The sequence below is a fragment of the Oreochromis aureus genome, linkage group 7 (assembly GCF_013358895.1).
Source record: "Oreochromis aureus strain Israel breed Guangdong linkage group 7, ZZ_aureus, whole genome shotgun sequence".
Classification (NCBI taxonomy): domain Eukaryota; kingdom Metazoa; phylum Chordata; class Actinopteri; order Cichliformes; family Cichlidae; genus Oreochromis; species Oreochromis aureus.
The window spans coordinates 63048982-63063108 of record NC_052948.1 but is presented as its reverse complement, the minus strand read 5'-3'; the positions used below and the strand labels follow the sequence as shown (position 1 = coordinate 63063108).

Here is a 14127-nt window from a genome sequence, read left to right as displayed (position 1 = left end):
AAATGCATGTCGTGGAAGAGTTCGGGTCTTAGGAGGTTAATCCCACTGGCACGTCTTCTGTGGAGGAAGCAGAGTCTGGGGACCAAGAGGATGACCCAGCAGTCTTTGGGGGCTCTTAGTAGCGGAAGCCTTTTACTTGTGTGGTATCAGAATCTCATCTCTGCTTTTCGCAGATGATGCGGTTCTGTTGGCTTCATCGGGTGATGGCTTTCAGCTTACCTTGGAATGGTTCGTAGCCGAGTGTGAAGCGGTGGGAATGAGAATCAGCACCTCCAAATCTTTGGCCATGGCCCTCAGCCGTAAAACGGTGGAATGCCCACGAGTTCTTGCCCCAAGTGGAAGATTTTAAGTATCTCTGTGTCTTGGTCACGAGTAATGAGAGAAGGGAGATCGACAGACGGATTGGTGCTGCAGCTGCAGTGAGGTGGACGCTGTACCGGTCTCAGAGATAGCTGAGTGTAAAAGCAAAGATCTCAATTTACCGGTCAATCTACATTCCTACCCTCATCCGAGTCCGTGCTCCTTCACATCGAAAGGAGCCAGTCGAGGTGGTTCGGGCATCTGACAAGGATGCCAAGGCAGACCCAGGCCTTGGAGCGCCTTGGTTTTCCCCTGGACAAGCTGGAGGATGGCTGGGGAGAGGGGAGGTCTAGGTTTCTCTGCTTGGGCTGCTGCCCCCGCGACCCAGACCCGGATTACTGGAAAAAGATGGATGGATGGATGTTCTTTTATAGCAGTTTTTCATTTGAGAAACAAATAAATTCTGTTGTAAAAGACAGCTTCTTCCAGTTCAGGGCCCTTACAAAAACTAAGAACATTTTGTCATTTTCAGACTTTGAGAAAGTGATCCATGCATTTTTTTCATCCAGGCTTAATGACTGTAATAGTCTTTTTTTTGGTATCAGCCAGGCTCTGCTCTCTCATCTTAAGCTAGTTCAGAATGCTGCAGTTCGACTCTTGACAGGGACTCGTAAACACGACCATATTTCCCTAGCCTTGGCTCGTTTACACTTGTAAACTAGTTGTTTTAAGATTTTAGTGCTTGTTTTTAAGTCTGCATCGATTAGCTCCGTCATACCTCTCTGATCTTTTAACTAAAAATACTCCAAATAGAACTCTAAGGTCAGCTTAAAGTTGCTTCTAGTGTTCCCTAGAAGAAGGCTAAAAGACAGAGGAGACCGGGCCTTTGTGATTGCTGCACACAAACTTTGGAACAGTCTGCCTCTTCAAATTAGGATCTCTCCAACACTTGACATTTTTAAGACCCGTCTGAAAACACATTTTCACTCTCTGGCTTTTAATTGTGACTGAGTTTTTGTTTTGTTCTTTGTTTGTGTTTGTTTCTACTTTTTACTTTGTTACTATGTATAGCACTTTGGTCAACCTGTGTTGTTTTTAAATGCGCTTATAGATTGATTGATTGATTGATTGATTGATTGATTGATTGAACTGGATTGGTGGTGGGTCGGTAATGGTCTAATGAGGCGCCATTACATTAACAGGCATACAACCCTTGCATACAAGCAGCTGGGAGCCACAAAAACTCAATACCATTTTGAGCTGGTGCAATGAAATTTTGGCAAAATGGAAGCATTTTCAATTTTAACTTTCATAATGTAGAAATAGAAAACAGCATTAATATGTTTTTAGAGATAAAAGTAAAGATTATCCTCTGCTTTTAAAATCAAAGCACCCAAAGCCAAATGAACTTACAAGAGTCAGAACCAGGAGTGAAACGAATACAAGCTTTGTTTTAGATTTAAAATGCTTCAGTGAGTTACATGAAATATGAACAACAGAAGAAATAAAATTACACAGGCTGTTCATTAATGATTCGAGGTCCGTGTGGTGTCACTGGAAACCTGTCACTGTCACGGCGAATGAGATGAGCCTTGTGGGAAAAATAAAGGAGGATCGAAGTGCAGACACTCGCTGAGATGTGGAGGTGGTTTATTGAAAATAAAGCACAAGGTGAAAAATGGTGTCAATAGAAAATTGTAGTCAGTATAATCTTTTAATAATATAAGTTTGCATATGATAGAATACTGCATGATGACCTCTTTATAACTCAGACTGTTTTGATTCACTGTGACCCGTTATCATGCAGGGAAGAAGCAGTACCTGCTAGATAAGAGCTTAATGAGCAGTTTCACTTTGTACCAGGTAGAGGAGCCTCTCCTGGCACACACACACACACATATCCGCACATGCTCACGCATCAACATTCCACTGAACAAACGTATTACTCTTCTTGTGTATAAATAAAGACCAGGGCAGTGGCAGAGCGCGAGTCTCGGAGCCCTCACTCCAAGTGTGAGTGCTCTGTGGCTGCCCTTGCATGCAAGTAAAACTGTGTGTTTCTCCTCTCTGATTCTCAGCTGAAGAAGTGTCTTAGAGTACATCTCTTGACAAATGGCAAAACCGAACAAAAGGGGCACAAGTATTTAGAAGATGCCGCCTAAAAGAAGTAATATCAATGAGGAGGAACTGGAGGACATAAAGAAATCTTTGAACTTTATGTCAGAAGTAATAACAACCATTGCAAAACAACAAAAACTGATAATCAACTTAATTGCGTTATGACAAATGCAGATGGACCCAGGAAGCAGAACGCACGGAGGCAGAGTTGCAGTGAAGACAGTTTATTTACAGTGAGGGGGGGATGGGGGGTATTTACAAGGACAACATATATACAACGGTGTATGAATGGGGACGCGGAGCCAGGACGTGTTGGTGACGAAAACACACATAGGTAGTGCACTCGATCTAAAAAAGGAGAGGGACGAGAATTAGGAGGGTCTTGCCTGTTAACCGAGAAAAGCTTAAAACTTTACAGAGAGTTGGAGAGCTTACTTGGCACTGTTTAAAGCCCAAAACCTCCAGTCGAGGCAAAATCCTAGGGAGGAAACAAAACTCCTTACAGTCACCAAAAGTAATCCAAGGGCTCCAACAGGCAGGGGCAAAATTTCAACTCTCCAAAAATGCCAATACTCCGACACTAGTCTTCTGTCAGGTAGCTCCTAAAGAACACTTCTGAAGAAAGCATCTGATGAGTAACAGGTGTGCCAGGTTCAGTGACTCACTGCCCTGCCTACCTATACAAAAAGGGAGGCACCAAAAAACACATACAGACAAAAACACCACATAACCAATTGAGGATATTAAAGAATTAAGAAGGCAAAGTGAGGAAAAGGAAAAGAAGATTGCTATGTTGGAAGTACGAGTGGCAGAGTTGGAACAATATTCGAGAATAACAGATGTAATAGTAACGGGTCTGGAAACCAAGCACCAGACATATGCACGAACAGCAGCAGAAGAGAGAGGGGAGCCGCCTGAGCAAGAGTTGCGCTCCCTGGAAGAACAGGTAATGGCGTTTTTCAGTAGTAAAGGCATTGAAATGGATAGTAAGGACACTGAGGGGTGCCATACTCTTCCAAGGAAAAACAAGAATCAAAAACCTGCCATTATTATAAGATTTGTTAATAGGAAGCAGAAAAAAGAGCTACTGAAGCAAGGAAGAAAGTTGAAAGGAACGAATGTGTATGTTAATGAACACCTAATCAAGAAAAACGCAGATATTGCAAGACAAGCATCATAAGGCCTGTTGGAAATCACACATCACTTATGTGAGAGGAAAGTTAGCTCGGGGCATTGCTGTCTTGGGGAAAGTAAAACAATTTCTGTATAGGAAAATATTGTATATGTTATATTGTGCATTACTATTACCATACATGAGTTATTGTGTAGAGGTTTGGGGAAATACTATAAAAGTAATATTCAGACTGTAATCATAATGCAGAAAAGGGCTATTAGACTAATAAATCAGGAGGGGTATAGGGCTAACACAAACGCACTATTTATTAAGACGCAAGACTAACTCGACATGATGCTGGGTGGGTTCTCCAGAACCCCCAGCTAATGTAGCTTGAGGCTGGATGGGCTGCTCGGGCCCTCCAGCTGACGTGGCATGATGCTGGCTGAGTTCTCCTGAACCTCAGAGGGCTGAAAGTGTTTGCCAACACACCCAGCAGAGGACGGAGGCGGATGGGTGAACTCACTGGAGCTCTTAGCTGGTGATGACTGCTGAGACTGCTCAGTAGAGTTTTCTGGAGAAGCAGCTGGTGCTGGCAACTTAACCTGTAGGGGTCCAGAGTCGGCTGGTGGCTGACACCCAGCCTCTGGGAAGGCCCTGGAGGGAATTACTGTCTCAGTAAATGTTGTTGTGAAGTGTGTTCCCTGCTTACGATGAGACGGTGAGGATGGTGACTGAATCAAAGAGTGGGCTGACAGCTGAGCTAGTGGCAACTGAACAGGGGACTGAGCTAGCGGCAACTGGACAGGGGACTGAGCTAGCGGCAACTGGACAGGGGACTGAGCTGGTGGTGACATGGGAGGCTGAACTGAGGGCGACTGAAGTAATGGTTGAGGTGAAAATGGTGGTGGAGTTGGCGGCTGAGCTACAGGCCGGGCAGCTAACTGAGCTACAGGCCGGGCAGCTAACTGAGCTACAGGCCGGGCAGCTAACTGAGCTACAGGCCGGGCGGCTAACTGGGCTACAGGCCGGACGGCTAACTGGGCTACAGGCCGGACGGCTACAGATGGAGCTACAGGTAGCGGGGCTGAAGACTGAGCTACAGGGAGCGGAGATGATTGTGGTGGAGGTGTAACAGGTGGTTGTGTGGCAGACTGAAGTGAGGGCTCCTGGGCGACTAACTGAAGAAAACCAGTCTCATTTACAGCAGTCGTGGGTGAGCCAGGAAAAACACCATTTCCCTCACTTGCTGCACAGAGAATAAATCCAGAAAAAAATAGTCCTATTGTTTGAGTCAGAGTTCTTTTCACTCACCACAACCAGTTGTTTACATGTCCCGACATCCGGCTGTGGGGTGATGCGCCGGCGGCGCGAAAGTTGTTCCCTTCTCGGAGATGGCTCCGACAGGCAGGGTAATTCCACGTCCGGTGGTTCGGACAGCTCGTCCTCCGTTGAGGCGAGCGGTAGCGGCGGGGGTTGATGGTGAAGTTCATGGAGAATGAAATCCTGTACAAGCGGGTGCAGTGAGTCCAATAGCCAGGGGTGACCGGAAATAAGCTGCTGTAGCCTGGCTTCCACAGAGCTGAGAAATCCCTGTCCCTCATGCTCCAGCCATAGGTTGACTAACCTGGAAGCTGAGTCAATTATGACCTCCTTAACCTCCTTGGGAGGGGTGAATGCCGCTGGATCCATAATAGTGGCTGGTCTGTGTTGCGCTCTATAAGTAATTATAAAACTTAGATTTTCTGAATTGTTGGGAAAATCTCTAAAGACTATTCTTATTTAATTGTGTTTTATTTTTGGAAACATTTCTAGTTAATTTTTGTAGTTCACTAGCTCCAGGAGGTTAGAGTTCAGACAAGTGATGTCATCAGTAAGCGCAGAAAAAAAAAGGAAAAAAAAAACAGTTGCTGTGTCTGAATTCAGGGGAAGGATGCTCATAAGGACACTACCTACCTACGTCACAAGGCGGTGTCCTCAGACGGACGGGTAGTGAGGAAGTGAGTGGCTGTGGACAGCCCCCTTTTTTTTCTCCGTCAAAACTTTATTCAAAAAAAAACAATGAGTCGCAAAATATAAACAGCTGTGGACAACCTGCCGTCGTTCGAGTCTGCCCTCAATTCAACTTTTTTGCCAATTGCTAACGCCACGTGCGAAGACTGGAAAAATGGACTGGGAAATGTTGCTCTGTGCCCTGTGCACTGTTCTAATCCAAGAGGAACTACAAAACCAGCACCAACGTTGCCGGCATGTGTGGTACCTTAGGCTCATCAGTCATCCCAGCCAGGCAAACCAGCAGTCAGCTGAGACTGAAGAAGTCACTTGGATGAGTGATCAAAACGTGTCCCCCACTGAAAACGCAACGTCCAAATGAACAGTATCAACTGTTAAGTCCAATGGATAATGTCAATAACTGAATAATAGCCAGTCATGCGTACACAGTCACCATATCTTAAAGAAATACATAAAGTAAATGTCCCTGAAGCTGATATGACAACATGCAGTATGCATTTACGACCATGAATTGGATCCTGTAACTCATGTGTGTGCCTGTAATGGCAGTAAAAATGTCACAAAGCTGAAAACAGGGTACCTTAGAGTACAGAAACATGCTTAGTTACACAGATGAAGTGTATATGTATGAAAGCACAAGTATTGTCACAGTGCAGTAGTACATGTCACATAAGCATAATAATCAGAATAATGCTTGGATCCCTCAAAATAAATGAAACCATACCCTTCCACCATAACTGTTCATGTTGTATTCCACCTTTCCTCCAAGCAGATGAGAACCATATACTGCAGGATCAACCTGAGTGTTCCCGTTCTGGACCGTTTCTTTAACCAGGAGGACACGAGGCCCGATTTTTGGCTTAGCAGGGAGTCCCTGGCAGTGTTGCTAAATCTCCTGAACCAGGATTGGCACCATGGTTGGGGTGCCACAATTGAGCTCCTGGTGTTCATTTCCTGGTTGTCAAGTGGAGCATCCTACAGGGTGGTGTCAAGAGTGTTTGGGATGCCTCATTCTACTGTCCACACCATTGTCCACCGTGTCACAGAAGAAGTGGTGGCCATTCGCCACCAGGTCATCCACCTCCCAAAGACACCAGAGGACCTGGAGGCAGTGTCCCGTGGGTTTGCAGGGCTGGCACGCCACAGAGCCTTCCTGAAAGCGGTGGGTGCAATCGACGGCTGCCACATCCGCATCAAGTGTCCAAGTGGCCCTGATGGTCAGTGCTACAGAAACAGGAAACTGTTTCCATCTATCATCTTGCAGGCAGTTTGTGACCATCAGGGCTGCTTCATTGACACCTACGTGGGCTGCCCTGGGTCAGTGCATGATTTCAGGGTGCTCCGCCACAGCCCACTGTACAGTCAGTCTACCCTCCTCCAGGACATTTCATCCTTGCAGATGGAGGGTACCCATGCCTCCAACATCCACTCCCCCTCATCACACCCTACAAGAGGCCAGTCCGAGGTGTGGGAGCCCAGCGCTTCAACAGCCACCATTCCAGGGCACGCTCAATCATAGAGCGTGCGTTTTGAATGATGAAAACGAGGATCAGGGCCATCTTCCTGCAAGCGCTGGAGGTGCACCACACCTTTGTACCCCACGTAAGTGACCACCCAATGACATCTGAATATTGCAATATATAATGTTTGTGCGCAAATAGTGTGTGTGTATTACACACATATATGTGCATATATAGGTGTGTTTGTGTGCATATACATATACATATATATATATATTAGGGGTGCAACGATACACAAAATTCACGGTTCGGTTCGATACTTTGGTGTCACGGTTCAATATTTTTTTGATACAAAAAAATGTTCATGCATTTTTAATTTGTCATTTATTAAAATTCTAAATATATATTTTAACTCAAAAGTACGGTGGCCCTGAGAGGCAAACGGACTGCAACTTCAGAAAACACTTGCAAAAAGAAAAACGCTGCAAAAAGAAAAACACCTGCAAAAAGAAAAACGCTGCAAAAAGAAAAACACTTGCAAAAAGAAAAACGCTGCAAAAAGAAAAACGCTGCAAAAAGAAAAACACTTGCAAAAAGAAAAACACTTGCAAAAAGAAAAACACCTGCAAAAAGAAAAACGCTGCAAAAAGAAAAACGCTGCAAAAAGAAAAACACCTGCAAAAAGAAAAACGCTGCAAAAAGAAAAACGCTGCAAAAGCACACGAGACACAACGGAAATGTTTCTGGGGAGACAATAACCTGACGGACCAGGTGCACGAACCAAAACATGTATGTATGGCTGTATCCCAATTCAGGGGCCGTTTATCAATGCCCAAGTACGCGAGTACGTACTCGCGTGCTCGGTGAGTACGTACTCGCCGAGAACGCACGGGAGTACGTACCCGCCGAGAACGCGAGCACGGACTCGTGGGCGTTTCTCAATTCTCAAGCACGCGAGCACGGACTCGTGATATGTACAGTCGGAACACCAGCGTACGTGATGATGTCACAGGTCCGGAGTTTTTACTGCCGTCCCCTCCTAATTTAACTGTGAGTAACATGTTATGAAGCTTAACTTTAATCACAGCCAAACCGGTTTACTCAGGAACAAATAAAACACTGAAATGAACCAAACATTAACATTTAGAAGTGATCTACGTGACTTATATATCATTTTTAACCTCAGTAGTGAAACCTCTATTAATAAAAATAGTGTACATGTACATACGTGTACATACCTTAATAAAAACAAGCAGGTGAGATGTTAGAACGCTTTTATTTCTATTTTAGTGGACACTCAATACTATAGACAGCTGCTGGGGTTTCTTTAACCTGAGTAGTGAGAAGACCGCGAGCGGGGGCGATGTGCCGGGAGTCCGCTGTTGAGTTTTGGACGAAATGCATTCTGGGATATATAGCTGTCCCAAGTCTACACCGATGCATGCTCGATAAAATGGGCGGATCGAGAACACATCCGGGACTTTTTCGCGTTCTCGGCGTGATGCGTGCCAATTGAACAGTACTTGGTCTCCGACTGATGACGTATCACGAGTACACGAGAACGCAAGTACGCACAAGTACGCATATTGATAAACGCCCAGGGTCTGCAGCCTTAAAGTACGCAGCCTCAACGGTCCTCAAGGGCCGCGTACTCAAAGACTGCTAAGGCCGGAAGTGCGAGGCTTGTGAAATGGGACAGTCTAGCCTCTGTCGCGCTGCCCAGGTTGCCTAGCAACCATGATAGCTGGAAACGTGTGGTTGACAGAAATGAAGGAGAACATATTTTGTTCATTTGTTTGTTTGTTTCTACACGAGCTTTGTGTGAGTTAATAAGTATCTGAGGCTGAGACCACAGGACTGTAAAACATGATTGTTGGGCTTCATATCTGTACTGAACATTTTAAGATAGTAAATAACAATTAGTCAATGTTGTTCATGAGACTAAAGTCAGTGTAAATATGATATGGCCAATATTATAGTTATTAAATTAATCATTATTAGTTGTTACAGCAGTGAGTTTGAAGTCTCAAATCAAATCACTTTTATTGTCACATCACATGTGCAGGTACACTGGTACAGCACATGTGAGTGAAATTCATGTGAGTGAACTCTGTGTCTAATACTGAGCTTCAGTAAAGATTCAAGTTGCAGTTATTTATATTTCCTATCACCTTAAATCTTCACTCAAAGACAAGTATCTTTGACAGTGTATATACAGATGTATTATATATAAGAGACAAATATTGTCCGTTTAATATGTTGGCATTACTAAATTTGGCTCAATGCTTACATATATGTGTAAAAAGAAAATGTACAAGCTGTGATAACTGTTTCTGATAGAATGAAGAGTAGAGGATATATGAAATATTCCTTTATTGGGTGAGAAAATCAGACCATGTCATAACTGCTTTAAGTCATACAGAATAGATATCAGAGCCTGAAACAGGCTGACTTCTGCTAAATGGGTCAAACTGGGCAGAAAGTATACAAACACATAACATCCTTATAGAATATGATGTAACACTATAGATCAACTTACCTCAGAATATATAAAGCATATAAACAATTACAGCAATGTGATGCAACAAACACAGCAGTGCTACTAATCCAAAATACTCAAAGCTTCATAGAACTGAAACAAACATTTATTTTTAGCTCCATTCTGCTGCTGATACATACTTTAGGTTTCTGAATATTAAACTTGTTGCTGCCTTTCATAGTGTGTAACTTGAAGACCCTGAGTACTTTCTCCCACACTGAAAACACTGGGATGATAACATTATTTGAACATTACCTAATAAGACTGATTCAGGACAGACAATTAGTTATTTTAAACTTTCCTAGCAGTCCTTCACAAACAGGGAACAGTCTGTCTATTCTCTCCATCTGTCAGCTGCTGCTGGCTCTTCCTCCTCCTCTTCCTCACACACTGCTGAGTTTGTCCTGGTGGATCATCAGGGGTGCAAAGCCTCACAGATGATGTGCAGCAGTGGGTCCCTCAGTCTGTCCTCACTCTGGACACTTGCAGTCGTCACACATGGAAATCAAATATGTGATAAACTGCAGGATTCAAACACAAGTGTAACTTATAAATACATGTTCATACTTTTATTCCACAATCAGAGAGAAAGAAACAGAGAGAGAGTGCAGGACAGACAGACAGGTGACAGTCTCAGGTGTACACACTGCTACAAAACAGCACAAGAGAAGGAGGATTTAGTGTTTGTGTTATTACGAGTGCTAAACAAGAAGAGTTCCAGATGGTACAGTGGACACATGTGTGACTCCTGTGATTAAAGCATCTTTCTTTCAGCTTAACGAGTGAACCGTCAGCTCGTTCAAACACACGTTAAAGTCCGTTTGGCTCGACACCACCGAACAGAGGCAGCAATATAACATAGCTAACATTAACAGTGCAGTGAATCCTGCTTGTGCCGTCATATTCAGGACTGCAAACCGAGCAGCATCACTGACTTTCAGCTTGTTGTGTTTGTGGATATATGACTAACTTTAATTATCCACAAAATCATCAGATTCTCTGTAAGATTAAGGTCAACTATCGAACGGCGTATAAAGTAAAGGCTTTAAAACCAAGTAAACGCTGAAAGTACAAACATCGCTAATGTCACATAACTTTGCCGGCATGTGGCCAACAGTAATGTTTTAATGTTCTTCATTACTAAACATTTACACATAAATAAGTGACATCATATTCAGTACTTACTTTTGAAAGTTTACTCTTTGGCCCCCCCACTTCCACTTCTTTGAAGTGTCTCCCAGTGCACTTGTTAGCATGTTTTGGTTCGTGCAACTGGTCCGTCGGGTTATTGTCTCCCCAGAAACATTTCCGTTGTGTCTTGTGTGCTTTTGCAGCGTTTTTCTTTTTGCAGCGTTTTTCTTTTTGCAAGTGTTTTTCTTTTTGCAGCGTTTTTCTTTTTGCAAGTGTTTTCTGAAGTTGCAGTCCGTTTGCCTCTCAGGGCCACCGTACAAAAGTACAGTTTTTAAATTTAATGTTGCTGAAACAACAAAATAATAAAAAAATAAATAAATCTATCAGACCGAGAAATCACTCATCTTTGGAAAAGAGAGTTTATTACAGAGAAAGCTAGAAAAATAAAAGCTATACTATACGCTTCTTCTGGGGTATATTCTCAGCAGCATATTAAACATATCAGGTCCCCATAAGGAGAATCATGTGCTAACAGCCGTCTAAATGACTCAGGTAAAATTTGTAGCATGCGTGCTTGTTGTTTTTGTCTGCTTCCACTTGTCTTTGCACTAGGATGATGTCGGCGTAAATGTGCAGTCATATTTGTTGTGTTCCCACTAGTGCCGTCAGCGTTAATCTCGTTGAAATGACACTAACATTACAGCAGATCGCCCCGTGCATGAGGCTGGATGGCGTCAACACGTTAACGAGCTAACTGCGCTAACGCACTAGTTCCCACCAATGTAATTGAGCATTGCGTGGCACATCCGACATACTGTTTTACTTTTGTCCATGACGCACTTACCATCAGGGTCATGCTTCACATGAAAACCAAAATAGTTCCAAACGCCGGATCTGAATGAGGGTGGGGGAGGTTCAATTTCGGGTAGCGTTGAGGCAGTTGCCATGTTGTAACGAGCTTAACTTATGTCTTGCTAGCTTGCGCTGCACTCAGTGGATCTGCACTCGACAGTGCAGCCTAGGCGGAGTAGTCAAACGCAGATCCACTGAGCGCTGAGAAGAAAAGTTGATAAAATAAATTAAAAATTTTGTATTGTTCGATACATATGTGAACCGAACCGAAAGCACTGTATCGAACGGTTCAATATCGATACGAGTGTTGTTGCACCCCTAATATATATATACACATATATATACATATGTACATATATACACGCACACACACCCGTGTGTGTTGTAACCACTACAGGTTGTGACAGCCTGTGCCATCCTCCACAACATCTGCCTCAGTGCCGGTGACATTGTGGCCCCAGTGGATGAGCCTGAGGAAGATGGAGCAGAGGATGAGGAGGGGGAGGCTGGGTTGGAGGCAGTCAGTGGTGCTCCTTGGCGGGACCAACTGTCATCTGAGGCGTCAGCCCTGGAGGAGGTACCACGAGACCACGACTACTGTTAACAGGCAAGTGCAAATTTGTCTAGGAACCTGTTCTCCGGTGGCATATGGCACTTTGTCAAAACTGTTGTCTGCTACACAGTCACGAGTAGTATACTAGCTGTAATACAGCATCCACCATTTCCTGCTTGCATATCTCTGACATCTTAGTGGTGCGGCAGCCGTCGATAGAGCCAGCCCTGCAAACCTGTGGATGGACGTTGCAGTGGACAGTGGGAGGAAGCATCCTTAAGCTCTCTTTGCAGACCACCCTGTGTGATTCTCCACTCGCTGACCAGACGAGACAAACCGCAGGTCACACTTGCAGCACCCCATCCATGTCTGATCTGTCTTCAGCAGATCCAGCAACACTGCCAGGGACTTCCTGGCATGTATTGGAGTTGGGAAAGAAATGGTCCGGGAACAGGTCACTCAGGTTAAGCTGCAAATATTGTAGTCTTCAAATGCTGCTTATGCCTTGCACATTTGTTTTTTTGTTGTTGTTCCTGATATGTACTCTGTTTTTGAGTGAATGTTCATTTGTAATTATGACTTGGCATCATGTCAATACCTGTTGATAAAATGGATTCAGTGACTATTACTGTTTGATTCCATTTAATACGCACAAGACTTGTAATGTCCAAAACAAAGGGCATAATGTAACAAAATAATTTAAAGGAAAGCATCTGCAATGCAGGAAATAGAAGGTGTCTGGTTCCTGGACAATCATCTCAACACACAAATGTCACAGAACTGTCAAAGGAAATTAGAGGGGCGCAGCAGTCATTTTGGGATCAGATGTTCCAGAATTGAAAAAAGTCTGTCCATTCGCTCCCTGCTCTCCTGCGCCCTTCTCTCCTCAGCCTCCCTTTGTTGCTGCATGTCCTCCCTGATGAGGTTGAGCAGCTCGTCATCCTGATCCCGTTTCCTCTTCCTTGCTTTTGTCGGTGGCTGTCTCCCTCATCAGCTTTGGTCACCCACTGCTGAACTTGGCCCTGGGGTGTCCTCAGGGAGGGTGGACAGTAGGACAGGGGGCCTCATGGACGGCCTCTGTCCTATTACCTCGTCCATGAGGGCAAACCAGGGCCAAGTGGCAGCAGTGGGCTTTCCACTTACACCCTCTCCTGACCCTGGATACTTGCACTCCTAAAGGCAGGGGAAATATAAACAAGACAGTTAACACATGATAACACCACAACAATTCTTAGTAGGTGTACATTTACTAACTTGTGTCCTCATGACTTATCTGCTTGAGAACAACATACTTTGTATTTTGCCTTGAGGTTATCCCACTTTTTTCTTGCCTGCAAGGGGGTGACTGTCCCCTGCAAGCCCATCTTCTCCAGGATAGTCCTGATCACACCCGAAAAATAAGAGCAGACAGAAACCTTGGCAACTATGTTGATCCCCACATCAGAACGTTTGCACAGCAGAACGCCAGAGGAATACCGTCTGGACATCACAGGTTCTGTGCAGCATGAGGGTTAATGAAACTAAACTCATATATGGGTGTGAATTGATTTGTTCTTGTACCTCCATGCCACAGTGGCAGAATTCTTCACCCCAGTGAAGAGGTGGTCGTTTTCGCCTCACAATCTGATGAGGAGAGTTGTTTGCTCTTTGTTCTCTGCAACGTATCACAAAGCAACTAATTGGCAAGATATAACGTAGCTGTATGTGAGTGGCAATGCATGACAAACTGCTGGGGCCACCATACTAGTTCACGTGCAATCTATCACAGGGATTCTATGGATTATAAGCTAAACACAGGCATATGCCCAGAGACTACCAACAGAACCGCTACGGGGATTTAACTTTTGTAACACCAGATGTTCAAGTACTTACATTTGAATGCGAATTCCTCTCCCACTGTCACGCCCGGTTCGCCCACCATTGTTCCGCTCCAAAATCCTTCTAGTGGTTCGGAATTTATGTGGCAGGTGGCCCGCAATGAATCCTGGGATATAGTAGGACACGAAGGATACATTGGACCCATCCTTAAAATTCGGGGCAAAGTAGG

The 14127-nt window shown here is 44.3% G+C and overlaps 2 protein-coding genes across 3 annotated transcripts in view; one reads left to right on the top strand and one right to left on the bottom strand.

Annotated features, from left to right (window-relative positions):
• Positions 1-1312, bottom strand: part of LOC116324943 (solute carrier family 13 member 1-like) — a 28089-nt gene extending 26777 nt beyond the window's left edge. For both annotated transcript variants that reach the window (XM_039614372.1, XM_039614373.1), the window contains exon 1: positions 503-1312. The gene's annotated coding sequence lies outside the window, so the exon portion shown is untranslated. The remainder of the gene's footprint in view (positions 1-502) is intronic.
• Positions 1313-6280: 4968 nt separating this feature from the next.
• Positions 6281-12128, top strand: LOC120440913 (putative nuclease HARBI1). Its single transcript, XM_039614431.1, has 2 exons — positions 6281-7147; positions 11925-12128. Exon 1 carries the CDS (start codon positions 6318-6320, stop codon positions 7062-7064), a length of 747 nt encoding a protein of 248 aa, XP_039470365.1. The 5' UTR covers positions 6281-6317; the 3' UTR covers positions 7065-7147; positions 11925-12128.
• The last annotated feature ends 1999 nt before the right edge of the window (positions 12129-14127 follow it).

What these genes read in the sequence shown, in the direction of transcription:
- LOC120440913 (XM_039614431.1), top strand. Translation starts at nt 6,318, where the DNA reads ATGAGAACCATATACTGCAGGATCAACCTGAGTGTTCCCGTTCTGGAC.